Source organism: Mobula birostris, chromosome 8, assembly GCF_030028105.1.
Source record: "Mobula birostris isolate sMobBir1 chromosome 8, sMobBir1.hap1, whole genome shotgun sequence".
In the NCBI taxonomy this organism is placed as follows: domain Eukaryota; kingdom Metazoa; phylum Chordata; class Chondrichthyes; order Myliobatiformes; family Myliobatidae; genus Mobula; species Mobula birostris.
The window spans coordinates 104,651,952-104,670,562 of record NC_092377.1 but is presented as its reverse complement, the minus strand read 5'-3'; the positions used below and the strand labels follow the sequence as shown (position 1 = coordinate 104,670,562).

The window sequence follows — 18,611 nt, the reverse complement described above, 5'->3', positions numbered from 1 at the left end:
CAGTATCTGCATAATCTGAGCATTTAATGCTTGGAACTGAGTTAGCCATCTCAAGCAGAACTGCAGTTGCAGAACGATGCTTAGTCTGAAGTAAGTTCCTTTGGTTTCTAGTGATATCCAATGGCTCTTGTTGGAGCAGTGCATGAGTACTGTCTCTGAATGAGAACACAATCACCTCACACTGTAAGAGGTAGGAAGAAAATATATGGCCACTTGAGAATGCTTCACAGTCAAAACAAAACTCTGTTTCTGAATAGTAATCTGTAATTGTCACATGTACCAAGTTACAGTGTAATACTTTGTTTGTGTGCCAGCTTTGCAATGCAATGCACACATAAATACATCAAAGTAGTACAAAAGGCAAAAAGCAGAATATACTGGTATAGTTACAGAACAAGTGCACTGCAGGTTGACTATCAGGTGTACGAGTTATAATGAGGTCGGCAGGGATATCAGGAGTTCATCTGTAGAAGAGGTCTGGTAAGTAGTCTGACAAGAGTGGGATAGAATTGTCCTTGAGCTTGGTGGTACGTGCTCAGGCCTTTGTATTCTCTGCCCAAAAGGAGGGAGGAGAAAGGAAAATTACTGGCATGAATGGGGTCCTTAATTATGTTGGCTGTTTTCCTGAAGCAGCAGGAAGTGTATACAGAGACAATGGGGAGGAGGCTGCTTTTCACAATGTCTGGACTGCGTTCAGAACTGCAGTTTCTTACATTCCTGGGCAGAGCAGTTGCTGTACCAAGCTGTGGCACATTCAGATACGATGCTTTCTATGGTGCATCTGTAAAAATGGGTGAGCCATTGGGGACAGGCCAAATTTCCTTAGCCTTCTGAGGAAGGTATGCTTTCTTCACCATCATCTTGGTTGGACCGGGAGAAATTATTAGTGATATTGACACCGACGAACTTGAAGATCTTGACTGTCAGCATCACTGACACAGTCAGGTCTCTGTACACCACCCGATTTCTTGAGGTCAATGACCAGATTGCTCTGTTTTACTCCATTCTAACAAATGATCTTCAATTTATCTGAGAGTCCTCATGCAGGATTCCCTAAAGCAGTGGTCCCCAACCACCGGGCTGCAAAGCATGTGCTACCAGGCCGCGAGGAAACAATATGATTTGGCGATATGAAACGATATGAGTCAGCTGCACCTTTCCTCATTCCCTGTCACGCCCACTGTTGAACTTGAACGCACGTAAGGTCATTACGCACGTGAGGTCACCAGTCAGTCATTAACCTACAACTATTCGATGAGCAAAAAACAAACGTCGCTTGAGAGTTTCTTTGGAAGAGATGGTAGGGGACATAAAAGGCCTAACAATGATGAAAACGCAGAGACAGCTGAGGCCGAGACTGCAAAAAAGAAGAAAGTTTCCTTCAACAGAAAATACGACGAGTCATTCATAAAATATGTCTTTATTGCGACCTGTGACTCGCATGCTCCAAGCCCCCAGTGTGTGATATGTGGAGACAAACTATCTAATGAGGCAATGAAGCCCTCAAAACTGCTTCGGCACCTTGAGTCCAAGCACCCTGCACTTAAGGACAAACCGTTGAGTTTTCTGAGCGGAAAAAACATGACCAAGCAGAACAGAAGCAAGTGCTGAGAGCCACCACCTCCACAAATGCTGCTGCTCTGAGAGCGTCGTACTTAGTGGCTAGCCGTATTGTTAAGGCTAAGAAACCTTTCACTGTTGGTGAGGAATTGATTCTGCCTGCTGCCAAGGACCTGTGCCGTGAACTGTTGGGAGAAGCTGCAGCTAACAAGATGGCACAGGTTTCTCTTTCAGTTGAAATTGTTGAACTTATCAATCACATCAAAGCAAAACCCCTTCACTCACGTCTGTTTGAGCAGCTTTGTGAGGAAATGGATACAGAGCACGAACGCCTTCTCTTACACACTGAAGTCAGGTGGCTATCAAGGGGGAGAGCCCTGGCCAGGGTTTTTGAGTTAAGGGAGCAGTTACAGAGATTTCTTTCAGGTAAAAAGTTACCACTGGCAGCCCACTTCAGTGACGAGGAGTGGATAGCAAAACTCGCTTATCTGTGTGACATCTTCAACCTGCTCAATGAACTCAATTTGTCACTTCAGGGGAGAATGACAACTGTCTTCAAGTTGGCAGATAATGTGTCTGCTTTCAAAGCCAAACTGGAGCTGTGGGGACGGTGAGTGGACAGGGGCATATTTGACATGTTCCCAACATTAACTGGGATATTGGGAGAGACTGAGGCTGCACCGTCTTTCTCACAGCTGGTGCGTGATCACCTAACTCCGCTGTCGACAGAATTCGAGCGTTACTTCCCAACCAAAAATGACCCAAGACGTGCAAAGGAATGGGTCCGTGACCCATTTGTGAATGTCCCCGGTGAATCATCCTTGTCAGCGCAGGAAGAAAATCAACACCTCGAGCTTGCAAATGATGGTGGGCCGAAAAGTATGTTTGACATAATATCTCTGCCGGAATTCTGGATCAAAGTCAAGGCTGAATATCCCGAGATAGCAACGAAAGCACTGAAAGCGTTGCTTCCATTTCCAACATCAGATCTCTGTGAAGCGGGGTTTTCTGCAATGAATGCAACGAAAACTAAATTGCAGAATAGACTGGACATAAGGAACCCCCTTCGAGTATCACTGTCTCCCATCACCCCTCGATAGGACCGTCTTGTTGCAGGGAAACAGGCCCAGGGCTCCCACTGATTCAGCGATATTGGTGTGTTGCAATGTTTTTATAAGACCATAAGACCATAAGACAAAGAGCCATTTGGCCCATCGAGTCTGCTCCACCATTTTATCATGAGCTGATCCATTTTCTCCTATTTAGTCCCAGTCCCCCTGCTTCTCACCATAACCTTTGATGCCCTGGCTACTCAGATACCTATCAATCTCTGCCTTAAATACACCCAATGACTTGGCCTCCACTGCTGCCCGTGCCAACAAATTCCATAGATTCACCACCCTCTGACTAAAAAAATTTCTTCGCGTTTCTGTTCTGAATGGGCGCCCTTCAATCCTTAAGTCATGCCCTCTCATACTAGACTCCCCCATCATGGCAAACAACTTTGCCACATCCACTCCGTCCATGCCTTTCAACATTTGAGATGTTTCTATGAGGTCTCCCCTCATTCTTCTAAACTCCAAGGAATACAGTCCAACAGCGGACAAACGTTCCTCATATGTTAACCCTCTCATTCCCGGAATCATTCTAGTGAATCTTCTCTGTACCCTCTCCAACGTCAGCACATCCTTTCTTAAATAAGGAGACCAAAACTGCCCACAGTACTCCAAGTGAGGTCTCACCAGCGCCTTATAGAGCCTCAACATCACATCCCTGCTCCTATACTCTATTCCTCTAGAAATGAATGCCAACATTGCATTCGCCGTCTTCACTACTTCACTATATGTTCATACGAGGAAAATATGTGTGTTTAATATCCAAACATTACTTAAAAAGTTATGATGCTGTTGACTTATAAGTGATTTATGATTGACTTATCACTATATTCATGTGCGGAAAATATGCGCTGTGTGTTTAATATTAAATTCATTAGATAAACCCTTTTAGAAACGAAATCGAGTGTATTAACCACCTATAATTGACTTATCGTTGACTTATCACCTATATTCCGGTTGTGATTAACACCCCCACCACACCCCCACCCCCGTCGGCCAGTTCACAAGAATATTGTCAATATTAAACCAGTTCACGGTGCAAAAAAGGTTGGGGACCCCTGCTCTAAGGGTTAACTTGCAATTTGAGTCGGTGGTAAGGAAGGCAAATGCAACAATAGCATTCATTACAAGAGGACAAGAATATAAAAGCAAGGATGTAATACCAAGGTTTTATAAAGCATTTGTCAGAGTGCACCAGGAGTGTTGTGAGCTGTTTTGGGCCCCTTATATAAGAAAGGACGTACTGGTATTGAAGAGGGTCGAGAGATTGTTTGTGAGAATGATTCTGGGAATGAAATCATTAATGTCTGAGGAGCGCTTGATGGCTCTGGGCCTGTACTTGCTGGAGTTTAGAAGAGTGGGGAAGGGATCTCATTGAAACCTATCAAATATTGAATTGCCTCAATAGAGTGGGCGTGAAGAGGAAGTTTCTTACAGTGGGGGAGTGCAGGACTAGAGGGCACAGCCTCGGAATAGAAGGATGTGCCTTTACAAAAGAGATGAGGAGGAATTTCTTTAGCCAGAGAGTGGTAAATTGTTGAATTCATTGCTGTGGAGGCCAAGTCATTGGGTATATTTAAAGGTTGATAGATGCTTGATTAGGATAAGGGTATCAAAGGTTACAGGGAGAAGACAAGAGAATGCGGTTAAGAGGGATAATTAATCAGCCATGGTGGAATGGCAGGACAGACTCGATGGGCCAAATGGCTTAATTCTGCTCTTATGTCTTATGGTCTTATGGTCTTAAACGTGTTCATTGACTGAGCATTTACAACACTCTGGTCTAACAAGTTACAAATATTCACCACAGTATGAATTACTTCAGTTCTAACTCACACAGAGATTTTAAACCACTTTTTATAACATGGCTTATATCATAAATACACACTGGTATTTATGAATTTATGTACATTTTATTCCATATCTGTACTTTAACCTCAAACTTTATATTTTTATTCTTTGTATTGGTTGAATGTTGTTTCTGCATTGCATATTGCACTAAAACACCACAGCAAATTCCAAGTATGTGTAAATGTGTACGGCAATTAAAGTTGATTCCTGAAGTTGATCCTTGAAATGGAGGTATAAAGTGGTAAAAATTAAGTCTGCCTATACTCAGCCATCATGGAAAGCAGCTAAAAGAGTCCATCTCCAACGTTCATTGTTAACTTTTCTAGATTTATGTGGACACAAGGTATATGAGAAATCCCATCACTGCTGAGATCTGTAGAAAGTACTGACTGATCTCTTGATATGACTGACCAGCTGTCACATTGATTAGGCAGGCTGCAACCTGCCGATAAAGCACATGTAGCAATGGTGGCCAAGTGTAAGCATGGCCATTGTGACTGCTTTTTAGACAGATCTACTCGTTGCTCATCTGGAAATACTCTATTGTTAGGGTTAATGTTCAGAGACTTAGAGCGTGATAGACTTTGGCTGAAGGCCAGTGTGCAGATAAGTAATTATATTAACAAACCTCCCTGCCTGACTGCTCCGTTCTGAGAAAAATGACATCATCCTGCGGGCTGTCTTGGCAGTAGAGCAGAACAGGCTTGCGAGGGCAGGGTTTAAAAAAAAGTAAAAGTCTCTGACTGCTTAACAGGAACCATGTGAGAAGTTCATATCCATTAATAGTCCAGTAGAAGTCAGAGAACGGTATAAAATTGTGAGGGAGTTGTTTTGTGGAGTGCCTGCTGTTCAAAGTTCAGTCTTCTCTACAGATTTGGAAAAAAAAGCATTCACCGTCCAATTAATTATTACAACACAATTCACAGAGATGAGCCTTGCTAGTGCACTGCAGAGGTTTTTGATTCTGGAGTTCCCCAAACCCAACCACACAAGAAATGAGAAATAAACACTGCAGTTGCCGAAGATCTGAAGTATAATCTCACAGGGTCAAGTTAGGACGAGCTCATGTCAAGTTTATTGTCGTATACAGTACACGAGTAAAATGATGTATAGGTACAATGAAAAATTTGTTTTGATCTGAAATATTAACTGTTTCTCTTAACTCACAGGTATTCACTGATCACCTACCAGTGCTTCATAAACATAAGAGATTCAGCAGATAGATTTTCAATATACAGGTAGATTGAGAAAATCAGGTTGGTGCTGGATCCCAAGAGAGGGAATTTGTAGAATGCCTACAAGGTGGCTCTTTAGAGCAGTTTGTGATTGAACCCATAAGAGAAAAGGCAATTCTGGTTTGGGTGTTGTGCAATGAAGCAGTTTTGATTAGGGAGCTTATGGTAAAGGAACCCTAAGGAAGCAGTGATCATAATATTATTGAACTCACCCTGTTGTTTGAGAGGGAGAAGTTGATTGGAAGGGAACATTAGCAGGGGTGATGGCAGGACAGCAATGGCTCAAATTTCTGGAAACAGTTCAGAAGGCTTAGGATGGATACATCCTAAAGATGAAGAATCATTTTAAAGGGAAGATGAAGCAACCATGGCTGACGAGGGAAGTCAAGGACAGTATAAAAACAAAATAGAGGGCATATAATATAGCAAAAATTAGTGGGAAGTTAGAGAATAAGAAAGCTTCTAAAAACCAACAACTAAAACATTTTTTTTCATTTATATAAAGAGTAAAAGAGATGTAAGACTGAATATTCAGCTGCTGATAATTGACTCTGAAGAGGTTGTAATGGGGACAAAGAAATGGCCAATGAACTTGCTAAGTATCTTGTATCAGTCTCCACTGTGGGGTACAATAGCAGTATGCCAGAAATTTCATAGTCTCAGGGGGTAGAAGTGAGTACAGTTGCTACTACTAAGGAGAAGGTGTTTGGGAAGTTGAAAGGTATGAAAGTAGATAAGTTACCAGGACCAGATGGACTACACCCCAGGGCTCTGAAAGAGCTAGCTGAAGAGATTGTGGGGGCATTAGTGATGATTTTCCAAGAATCATTAGATCCTGCCATGGTTCCAGAGGACTGGAAAATTGTAAATGTCATTCCACTCTTCAAGAAGGTAAGGAGACAGAAGAAAGGAAATTACAAGCCAGTTAGCCTTACTTCAGTGGTGGGAAAGATGTTGGAGTCCATTATTAAGGATGAGGTTTTGGGGTACTTGGAATTACATGATAAAGAAGAACAAAGTCAGCATGGTTTCCTTAAGGGAAAAATTTCTCTGACAAATCTGTTCAAAATCTTTGAGAAGATAACAAGCAGGACAGTAAAAGGACAATTGGTGGATGTTGTGTACTTGGATTTTCAGAAGGCCTTTGCAAAGGTGCCACAGATTAAGCTAGTTAACAAGAAAAAAGCCCATGGTATTACAGGAAAGTTATTAGCATGGATAGCAGATCGGGTGACTGGCAGGGGGCAAAGAGGGGCCTTTTCTGTTCGGCTGCCAGTGACTAGTGGTGTTCTGCAGGGGCTGGTATTGTGACCGCTTCTTTTCACATTATATGTCAATGATTTGGATGATGGAATTGATGTCTTTGTGCCCAAGTTTGCTGATGATGCAAATATAGGTGGGTTGACAGCTAACGTTGAGGAAGCAGGGAGTCTGTAGAAGGACTTAGACAGATTGGGAGCATGGGCAAAGAATTGGGTCATGCACTTTGGTAGAAAAAAATAAAGGCATAGTATATTTTCTAAATGGGGAGAAATTTTTAAAAATCAGATGCAAAGGGACTTAGGAGTTCTTGTGCAGAATCCTCTAAAGGTTAACTTGCAGGTTGAATTGGTGGTAAGGAAGTCAAATGCAATGTTAGCATTAACTTTGAGAGGACTAGATTATAAAATCAAGGATATAATGCTGAAGTATTATAAGGCGTTGGTGAGGCTTCACTTGGAGTATTGTGAGCAGTTTTGGACCCCTTATTTAAGAAAGGATGTGCTGACATTGAAGGAAGTTCAGAGGAGGTTCACCTACCATCTTCTAGCAATCCTTCTTCCCTACCCCTCACCTTTTTATTCTGGTGTCTTCCACCTTTCTTTCCAGTCCTGAAGAAGGGTCTTGGCCTGAAACGTCAGCTATTTATTATTTGCCAAAGATGCTGCTCGACCTTCTGAGGTCCTTCAGCATTTTGTATGGGTGGCTTTGGATTTCCAGCATCTGTAGAATTTTTTGTGTTTATGGTGTTCAACAAATGTTCCCCTCATGTCAGTCACAGTTCTCCTCTGCTTTGTGACCTCCAGTGAAAGACCTGCTCAATCAAAGGGGTGCCCTCTATCCAGACCCCTCATGATCCTTTTTACTTTTAGCAGATCTTCTCTCAGCCTTCTCTTCTTCAGAGAAGTAAGGCATCTTCCATCTCCCCTGCATCCTCTCAGCATCCTTCCTACAGAGTGACATTCAATGCAATACTCTCACCGAGGCCACGCCACTATTTTATAAAGGTTCAGTGTGACTTCTTTGCTTTTACACCCTGTTGCCTTTATTAATAAACTGTGATTACCCTATTAGCCGCTTCTTCAGTCTGCCCTACCATTGTCAATGGTCAATGCACCCTGACACAAGATCCCATTTGAATAGTATCTATTGTTGCTCCTCTTCCTTCATCCTCATGAAATGCAACACTGCTTTCTCCATGATGAACTTCACCTCCCACCAGTCTCCCCATTCCACCACCCTTTTTATTTCCTTCTGCAGGTTATCCCAGTTCTCTTTGCAGCTCTCAGTTCTGCTCAGATGTGAGTTATCTGCTAAGTTCTTGGTCATTATTAGCTGAACACTCCTTTACAGTGTAGACACTGTCCTGGGATTGCCCAGTCCTGACCCCACCCCCCATCAGACTTTCTGTTGGCAGAACAGAAAAACTACTGCCTCATATGAAAATCACAGCCAAGTTTCCTTTAGGAGACACAAACTTCTGTGTCATATAGGATTATTGACAACCAATATTACTCAATAACAGGTATACTGCTTTGGACACTGTTGGGTGGGGGACCTACCAGGGGAAAGCCACAATGCCCAGGCCTCTGGCTGTGTGGCTCAGCAGGGAAGGGGGAGAAGAGTGCAGTAGTGATAGGGGATTCCATAGTTAGACGAGGAGACAGGAGATTCTACAGACGTGAAAGATACACCCGGATGATGTATTGCCTCTCAGGTGCCAGGGCCAGGGATGACTCGAATTGGGTCCACAGCATTCTGAAGGAGGAGAGTAAGCAGACTGAAGTGCTGATAAATATTGGCACCAATGACATAGGCAGGAAAAGGAGTGAGAATATAGGGAGTGAGGCTCAAAGCTGCAAAACAGGACCTCAGGGGTAGTAGTCTCTGGATAGAAGATGGGGCTCTACAGAGACCCAATGAGAAACCCATTGAAAGGTTTGGAAACTACCATTTTCAACCTCCAGCTGAAAGGATGGCAATGTTTTTCTCTGAATCGAGTCCACGCGTGTGTATCAAGTATTTATGTTTCAATGGAACCTAATTGCTCTGTTTAAATAAAAGCGAAAGGCATATCTCCTGAGATATTAAATACTCATAAAACAATGCCATGAATAATTTGCACCCCAAAAGACAATCCGATCTCAGTGCACAGAGGATTTCAGAAACATCCATCGGCCTGTCTGCTTTGATGTCAGAGGTACCACCGATACTGTCCTTTGCAGAATAATTCTGGGTCAGTTTGTTCCTTAATTGTGCAAATATGAAGTACAGCTTGGGTTAGGTAGCTGAAAATAAACCAACAAACAACATACTTCCCATTCTCACTTTATATATTTTTCAATATGTCACCGTTGCCTTTCAATTCACCTTTATATACTATACTTTATTGTCGCCAAACAATTGATACTAGAACGTACAATCATCACAGCGATATTTGATTCTGCGCTTCACGCTCCCTAGAGTGCAAATCGATAGTAAATATTAAAAATTTAAATTATAAATCATAAACAGAAAATAGAAAAGGGAAAATATGGTAGTGCAAAAAAACCGAGAGGCAGGTCCGGATATTTGGAGGGTTCAGCCCAGATCCGAGTCAGGATCCATTCAGCAGTCTTATCACAGTTGGAAAGAAGCTGTTCCCAAATCTGGCCGTATGAGTCTTCAAGCTCCTGAGCCTTCTCCCGGAGGGAAGAGGGACGAAAAGTGTATTGTCTGGGTGGGTCGTGTCCTTTATTATCCTGGCAGCACTGCTCCGACAGCGTGCGGTGTAAAGTGAGTCTAAGGACGGAAGGTTGGATATACAGTCAGCAGCCACTTTATTAGGTAAACCTGCGCATTAATGCAAATATCTGAACGGCCAATCATGGGGCAGCAGCTCAGTGCATAAAAATTTGCACTGTGGTAGAGGTTCAGTTGTTGTCAGACCAAACACCAGAATGGGGAAGAAATGTGATTGAAGTGACTTTGACCATGGAATGAGTATTGGTTCCAAACAGTGTGGTTTGCATCCCTCAGGAACTGCCAAGCTGCTGAGGGTTTTCAGGCACAGCAGTCTCTAGGGTTTATAGAGAATGGTTGCGGGAGGCAGAACAAAAACGTCCAGTGAGCAGCTGTTCTGTGGCGAAAATGCACTGTTAATGAGAGAGGTCAGAGGAGAATGGCCAGACTGGTTCAAGCTGACAAGAAGGCGACAGTAACTCAAATAACCAAGCATTACAACAATGGTGTGCAGAAGAACATCTCTGAACATACAACATGTCAAACCTTGGACTGGATGGGCTACAGCAGCAGAAGATCACAAACATACACTCAGTGGCCATTTTATTAAGTATCTAGTAAAGTGGCCACTTAGTGTAGAGGATGGGAGGTAGAGACGTGGTGGACAAGGGATGCTGTGACACTAATTCAGTTTTTCTCCAATAGACAGCCATTTGAGTCTACGCGAGGACATTCCATTCTTGCAATGACCTCACTGGAATGTTTCGTTTAGTTTCCGCAAGGATTTCATAATGGATGACCACGTACATTCCATGTGTATGTGTGAAATGTCTTTGTCAGATCTGGTTTGAGTTGCAATGAGAATTATTTCTTTCAACCATACAATTATTTCCAGCTGTTCTTGTTTAGCTCTTTATCTAGAACAGGGGCATTGTACAGAACTCTAGCTTTGTCACATGATTTGGGGAGGAAGATGGCGAGAGTGTCAAATGAAGCAGAGTAATTATGTGAAATAGCCAAGATTTTAGGCAAAGCCTTCATAGATTTATAGAGTCATAGTCCGTGCTGACACAGTGCCAACCAAGCTAGTCCCAGTTTCCTGCCTTCGGCCCAAACCCTTCAGGCTGCATCACTCCATGCACCCACCCGAGTGCTTCTTAAGGGATCAGAATCAGATTCAGGTTTAATATCACGTGAAATTTCTTGTCTTTGCGGCAGCTCCTCGAAGATGTTCTGGATGTTACGGAGGCTGGTGCCCATGATGGAGCTAATCGAGTTTACAAGTTAATTGTACCTGCCTCAACCCTTCCTCAGCTCGTTCCATGTACTGACCATCCTCTGTGTAAAAATGTTGCCCCTCAGGTCCCTTTTAAAAATCTCCTCCCTCAGTTTAAACCTATGCCCCTTAGTTTAGGACCTCCCTACCCCAGGGAGAAGATTGTTCCCATCCACCTTATCTATGCCTCCCATAGTTTTAAACATTTCTGTAAAATTGACTTCATAAACAAAATGATAAGGAGTATAGGTAGGATAAATGCAAGCAGGCTTTTTGCACTGAGGTTAAATGAGATTAAAACTAGTAGTCCAAGTCATGGATTAATGATTAAATGGAGCATGAGGGGGAGTTTCTTCACTCAGAGGGTGGTGAGAGCGTGAAACCAGCGGAAGTGATGGATGTGGGTTCAATTTTAATGGTTAAGAGAGGTTTGGACAGGGATGTGGATCGGAGGGCTCTAGTCCAGGTGCAGGTGGATGAAATTAGGTGGAATAACAGTCTAGCAAGGAGCAGACGGGTCGAAGGGCCTGATGTGGAGCTCTATTGCTCTATGACTCTATACCTACAACTACTTGAATACGCTGTGTTCTTTCATTTGTTGGGACCTACCTGTAGATACGAAACCAACTCAGAATAAGGTCAAGAAAGCATGGGTCTAGTAGATCACTTGGCAGCAGTACCTCTGAAGTGTAGACTGTAGTTTCTAGTCTGAAGTGTAATCCAGGCTGACGCATCAGTGAAATACAGGGAACTGCTGAGCAACACACACAAAATGCAGGCCAGGCAGCATCCATGGAAAAGAGTAAAGAGTTGACGTTTCAGGCAGAGACACTTGTTTGTGGCACGGGATTTGTTGTTTTGTGGCAGTAGTACAGTGCAATATTTAACAAATTACAATAAGAAAAGGTTATATACATAGATAGTATATAAATGAATAACATATATACAGTGATTGCCTTTAATTGGGACGTATTAGGACCAGTACATTATGGCCCAATTTAGTAGCTGTCCCAATTAGCTGAAGTTTCATGGAGTAAAAAATTTATAACAAAGACAAACTGAGTAATAAATTATGTATTTAAATGAAATACAGAACAAATTGGATTACTACCAATACTACTGCAGTGCTATAAAACCTTGTGTTGGTTCCTAATACTTAACAACAGAAGAATTCATCCACTTCACATTCTTTTAGCAGTAAATGAACAAAATCCAATCAGACACCTAGTGCAGATAATGGACTGATTTCAAATAATGATGCTGAAGACCAAATCTTTGTTTTCATTGTAACATTCAAGATGATTGCCGATACCTTCAAAGTCTTCCTAGATTCTAACTTGTTGGAGTAGTGAAATTGTTTCATTTTCACTCCTGGCCATTTCTGGCATCTCCAAACCTGCATGCTAGAAACTGCAGGGAGCAAAACAATTCTGAATTGTCTTACTGCTTATTTCTTGTCAACCAGCAATAACAAAAATCATTACTTTTATGAACACAAACACATACAACTGATACTATTTAAAACTGTTCACTATAAGCACGGTGTAGTGTCTAACGGCCATGCAAGTGCATGCAACTGGTGATAGTTAGAAGCTGTCTGGCAAAAGTTTTCTGTACTAATTAAGCGGCGTTGTGTCACAAAATAACGAAGGGTATCCCTGCCATTCTTTTCAGTTAGTTTATGTTCCTTAAGAGTACCACGAGATATCAGACAGTACACCATATGCAATTAAATGATTGAGCTTCGTAATTCTTAATTTATCTAGAGGGTTAGTAAAGAAAACAAAAAGAAAAGGGGCCCATTTTAATGAAACAGTCTATTGTGCACGTTGGAGCTCATGGATTTCTGTCCATTAGTTCCCCATCGACTCCCGGACCCTCACTTCAAGTCCACTCCTCTCACATCTTCTCTCCTCACCTCTCACTGACAAAAGACCGCGAATACCTCCACTCAGACGCGCAAGAAAGAAACAACACTCCCCTCATTGGATGACACACATTCCAAAGTCCCTGTTATCTCTGGTCATAACCCAAACACTGGTGCTACAGAGAAACTATTACATTAGCAGTGGTGAAACCTTTCTCAGGGCATACTGGGTGTGTGTGTATATACACACACACACATACATACACACACAGGAAAGCATATATAGTGAGATTGTTTTCATGGGTTGGTTTATCGTCTGTTCGTCTGTTCAGAAATCCGATGGCAGAGGGGAAGAAACTGTTCCTGAAGTGTTGAATATGGGTCTTCAGGCTCCTGTACCTCCTCTCTGGTGGTAGTGATGAGAAAAGGGCATGTCCTGGGTGGGGGTCCTCAGTGATGGGAACCTAGTGCCACGATGGGGTTGACAGCGTTTTCAACCCTCTGTGGCTCTTTCCATTTCTGTCCATTGGCCCCTCCATACCAGACGGTGATGCAACCAGTTAGCATGTTCTCCATGGTAAATAAGTAAACAGGAATGATTTGGGCCACTGATACACCCAGGGGAATGTCCCTCCCTAAAGTGTCATGTGGCCACTGGGGCAACTCCATTGATGTGTTGATGGCAGAGATAGACCAGCTTCAGCCGTGCACTATTTTTTCTCCCCTGGATATCGATGCCGAACCAGCAGTTGGCACTGTACATAAAAGCAAAATGAGAGCGTGAGAATTTGGAGCAGGTGTAAGACTATCTGTGCTCTCCTCCCCCCACCCACCCCCTTGAGCTAGGCTCTGCCGTGCATCAAGAAAGTGCTGATCTTTTGCCTCTGTGATATTTTCCAGGATAGGTCCCCATGTCATGTGATTCCATTAACATTCAGAAATCGATCCATCTCTGTTTTAAATGAACTCGGTGACCGGGCCTCTGGGGTAGGAAATTCTGAAGGTTAACCTTGAGAGGAAGGGATCTCTCCCCACCTCAGCCCTAAGCGGGCCCCTCACCATCATTCTGAGTGGACGTGGTCTCCGGTTCCAACCTCCTCCGCCCAGGGAAACATCCTGCCTGGATCCAGCTTGTTGGGCAGTCTGAGAATTCACATTTCAATCACTTGTCGTTCTTGTGTACTCACAGCACACCACAGGAACCAGTGCAGTGAAATCCCCTGAAGCAAGAACATTCTTCCTACCCTAAAAGTACACTATGTTCACAATTCTCCAGAGATGCTGAAATCCAATAGGACTTACTTACTTATGCCACTGGCATTTAGGGCAGCAATGAATGTCCTCCATCTCTGGTAGCGCTCAGAGCTTCCTTCATCATATCAGTATCCTCCTGTCAGCTTTCAGTACTGTCAGTCATGCAAGACTCAGGAACACCATCGGACTCGGACGTAGAAAGATTCTTCATTGTTGTTTCTGTAACAGTTTTGTTTTACCAGTCAGGGTTGTTATCCCTAACCTGGAGGACTGGTGGACCACTTTTAGTTTGGCCTCTACCCTTTGACCTGTTTGGCATGGGTGACCCTACCAAGAGCCAAAGCATAACTCCAGCCAACGTAGCTGTCTGGTCATTATGGCACACAAACCTCCAAAGCACGGCAAGGTCGTGAGCCTCTTGGAGGGCAGTAGGACTGCTTGGATTCAAATCCTCTTGTAATAAAGACAGACCCACCATTTGCCCTCCTATATCTTCACCTTAGCTATCTGTAGATTACGCACAAGGACACCTTGCCTGACCTCACAGTCCTTCTCCCACTCTCTGGACTTTCCTGTCCCCTTACCTTCCTCACCCAGTGGATCAGTGGAACCCTTCTGTCAGAAGGAATTTGGCCCAAATTTCATGCAACAGGGTGAATATTAGAAGCTATGATGCAGGGATTCAGATCTTTACGCATCTGTCACATAATCTGAAAAGGGTGGAGAATAAATGTACAAGAATGGTGCCAGGACTCGAGGGAGTGGGTGGGAAGCCTAGGATGTTACTTACTGGAGTAGAGAACAGAAAGGTAATTTTATGCAAGTGTACAAAATGGAGGCAAATAGACCAGTGCAGATGGGCATCTTGGTCAGCATGGACTAGATGGGCTGAAGGGCAAGTTTCCATGTTGTGTGAATCCATAACTCTAACTAATGGACAGGTCACTTTTAGATAATAGGTCCAGTGATGTTGCAGCCCTCTGGGATCAGTATTAATTCCAAAATTTCAGAAAACCAACACTTCCAGTTCATGTTAGAACTGACCACTCATGACCTCCGGTTATCCATCTGGAATGGCGATTTAGATTTCCTCCTTTCTTCACAGCTGCCTGATCTACTGAGTATTTCCAGCACTCTCCTTTATCTCAGAGCACCTGAAGCTGCTGTGCCCTGCAACTTACCATTCCAGCCTTGTCTTTTTCTTTTCATAGTTCTTAACCGACTGCCTCTACTTACACCCCCTTTTGGACAGAACAGCTATGATTAACCACTCCTCTCAGGCCGTCACCGTCTCTCTCTGCCAGCATCATTGGGATTCTCTTGGTCTGCTGCCAATGGAAGGTCTACGACTGAAGCATTACACTGCTTCTCTCTCCACAGATGCTGCCTGACCAGTTTGACTAGGAGTTTCTTAAATGTTGTATTCCCCCAGGCAGCGTGTTCCACACCTCTGTATGACAACATCAGAACCCTTGTAAGCTTTCTACCTCTTACCTTTAACCTATGTCTACTGATTTTGATATCTCTGCCACGTGAAGGTGGGGGGACATTTCCTGCTGCCCACCTCATTCGTGCCCTTTGTAGTTTGATATAGCTCTACTCTCTAAGGAGAAGAAATCTAGTCTATCCAATCTCTCCTCACAACTGAAACACCCTGTAACAGTCAAAGTGCTGGTGAATTTACTCTGCACCCTCTCTTGTTGTGGTGCAGTGTTCAAATTGCAGTAATCCAACTATGAATGTTCTATAAAGTTGCACCAAGGTTTCCTTGCTCTTAAATTCTGCGTCCAGCTAATGAAGGCAAGGTACCCATTGGCTTCCTTACCACCTAATTACTGATGCTGTCATTTTCCGGGATCCTTTTAAAGCTTTATTCGCCACATTCACGTTGAAACATTGAAATGCACAGTGAAATGCATCATTGACAGCACAGCCCCAGGATTGTACCAGGGTAGCCCACAGGTGTCGCTGCGCATCTGGCTCCAACTCGGCACGCCCACCATTTACTAATCTTAACTTTGGGATGTGGGAAGAAACCGGAGCACCTGGAGGAAATCCACATAGTCACAGGCTGCTTACGGATAGTGGTGGGATCCAAACACTGATCAGTGAACGGTGCCGCTGTAAAGCATTTGCATTGACTGCTACTCTACCGTGCTGCCTATGTGACTTCTACACCGAAGCCCTCGATACTCCCTATGGCCCTACCAGTCATTGTGTATGTTCTACCTAATTAGTCTTCCATAGTGCATTGTCCTACTCTTACTGGGATTAAGTTCCATCCATCATTCCTCAGCCTATTTTACCAATTGATTGACATGATGCTGTAGCCTCTCACTGCCCTCCCCACCGTCAACACCACCACCAGTATTTATATCATCTGCAAACTTGCTGTTCACACCTCCTGCATTCAAATCCAATGTGTTAATACATATAACAAGAAGGAAGGGCCCCAGGACGAATCCCTGTGGCAAAATACTGGACACAGGTTTCCAATCACAAAATCAATCACGACCATTGCTTTTTGGACCAGACTCCCATGTGAGATCTTGTCTGAATTATCTTTTTTAATAATGAAGACTTCAAGCCCAGGCACAAACTGTAACATGGGTGTAATTGTGCTGCATGGGCTCATTAGGCTGGAAGGGCTTTTTACTGTTCTGTATCTCTGAATGAGTAAATGGATGAGAAACTAAAGACCCATCAGACGACAGTAAAAACTGCCGAGAGGATCACCAGAGTCTCCCTTCCCCCCGTTATCAACGTTTGCTAAGAGTGTTGTATACAAAGGCCCTGAAACATTGTTGAGGATCCCTACCACCCATTGCACAATCTCTTTGACCCACTACCATCAGCAAGCAGGTTCAGATGCATCAGGACGAGGACTGTCAGACTGGTAACAACTTCTTCCCTCAGGCTGTGAGACTAATAGATGCCCTGCCACCACCGAGGTCCCGTCTCTAGAAGTTTGCTATTTCCTGTTTACCTGTGCTGTGCACTACATGCCTTTTTGAATTATATTTTATTACCTTATTTATGGTAATATTTTGTTTTATGTTTTGTTGGTGCATGGCTGTCCGGAGGAACATTTGGTTGTATATATGTACAGTCAGATGACAATAAACTTGAACAAATACAAACAGTACATACATGTATACACACACATAAATAAATGCATACATACATACAGTACTGTGCGAAAGTGTTAGGCACACTAGATCTTTTACAGAGTTGCAGATCGTACGGTCTCCACAGAGCCCTGATCTCAACAGCAAGAGACAGAAGCAAGTAAGACAGCCAAAGTCTGCAGAAGAACTGTGGCAAGTTCTCCAAGATGCTTGGAACAACCCACTAGCACAACAGTGTACCTAAGAGAATTGATGCAGTTTTAAAGGCAAATGGTAATCACATCAAATATTGATTAGATTTAGATTTTTTTGTTCACTGCTCTTTACAGTAATTTCTTGGATATTTACAAACTTTTGATTCATTATCTTTGAAAGTATCTTTGCTTTGCAGATTTTTTTATATGTGCCTGAGACCTTTGCACAGTATGGGACATACACAGCCCAGGGATAAACCAATCATGTAGAGTGAACGTCTGCTATTTGATGTTATGTGGGGTGGGAGGTAATTCATTGTAAATAAATATGCTGTATTTTACTGAGATTTATTATCCTATAAAATATTACATTGGGTTCACTTGTCTTCATTACCCCTTCAATTATGAGCTAGGTTTGGAGTTAAATGTAAACATGCTTTAATCAATCTTCACAGGCTCGAGAAGATGTAATTCACCTGCTGAAGTCAGACAAGGTAAATCCAGAGTCTCTTGAAGCTTATTACGGTCTGGCTGTTCCTGAGAAGATTTTGCGGACACTGTATCGAGATGCCTGTCACTTCCAGGAGAAAAATCCAGGGGAGGATGTATATGAGAAACCCATGGCAGAGGTATGAGTTCATCCTTACAACATGGAATTACCTTGCAGAAAATCATTTGGGTTGTTCTTCGTATGTTGAGTTCTTGCTGTTAGGTATGTTAGAGGCAATAGTCAGATTTCACTTCTGCTAGGTGTTACTGGCAGTCATAATGCACCTCATTAAGTTGAAAATTAGCATCCTATAGGGTAACAATGCCGATTTCCATTCTCGGGAGGGTATTGGACCAGTTCCATGGACAGTGTCATCAAGGAGAATCTGCTCGTAATTAGTGTCCATCATTTAACTGAGTCTGATGTTTCAATATCGCAGGTTAACACAGCTGTGTCTTTGAGGGGTCTTTGCATAACTCCACCCTGAAACAGACATTGTAGGGCTCAGCTTGTCCGTTCCAATCGATGCATTGCTAGTGTTTGTAGTTCTCACCATGTATCCTAGAATTTGCAGTGACTGCAGTAGATTCTTAGCAGCGCTCTGCCGTACAGGTGACCACTGAGTTATGGCCGATTGCATTACAGAAACCTGCCTTCAAG

At 43.1% G+C, this 18,611-nt stretch overlaps 1 protein-coding gene across 3 annotated transcripts in view; it reads left to right on the top strand.

Moving 5' to 3' along the window:
• LOC140201569 (filamin-A-interacting protein 1-like) overlaps positions 1-18,611 on the top strand; it is a 359,890-nt gene that overhangs the window by 199,576 nt on the left and 141,703 nt on the right. For all 3 annotated transcript variants that reach the window (XM_072265860.1, XM_072265859.1, XM_072265861.1), the window contains exon 3: positions 17,917-18,090. In XM_072265860.1, coding sequence (XP_072121961.1) covers positions 17,917-18,090 — 174 coding nt within the window. The remainder of the gene's footprint in view (positions 1-17,916; positions 18,091-18,611) is intronic.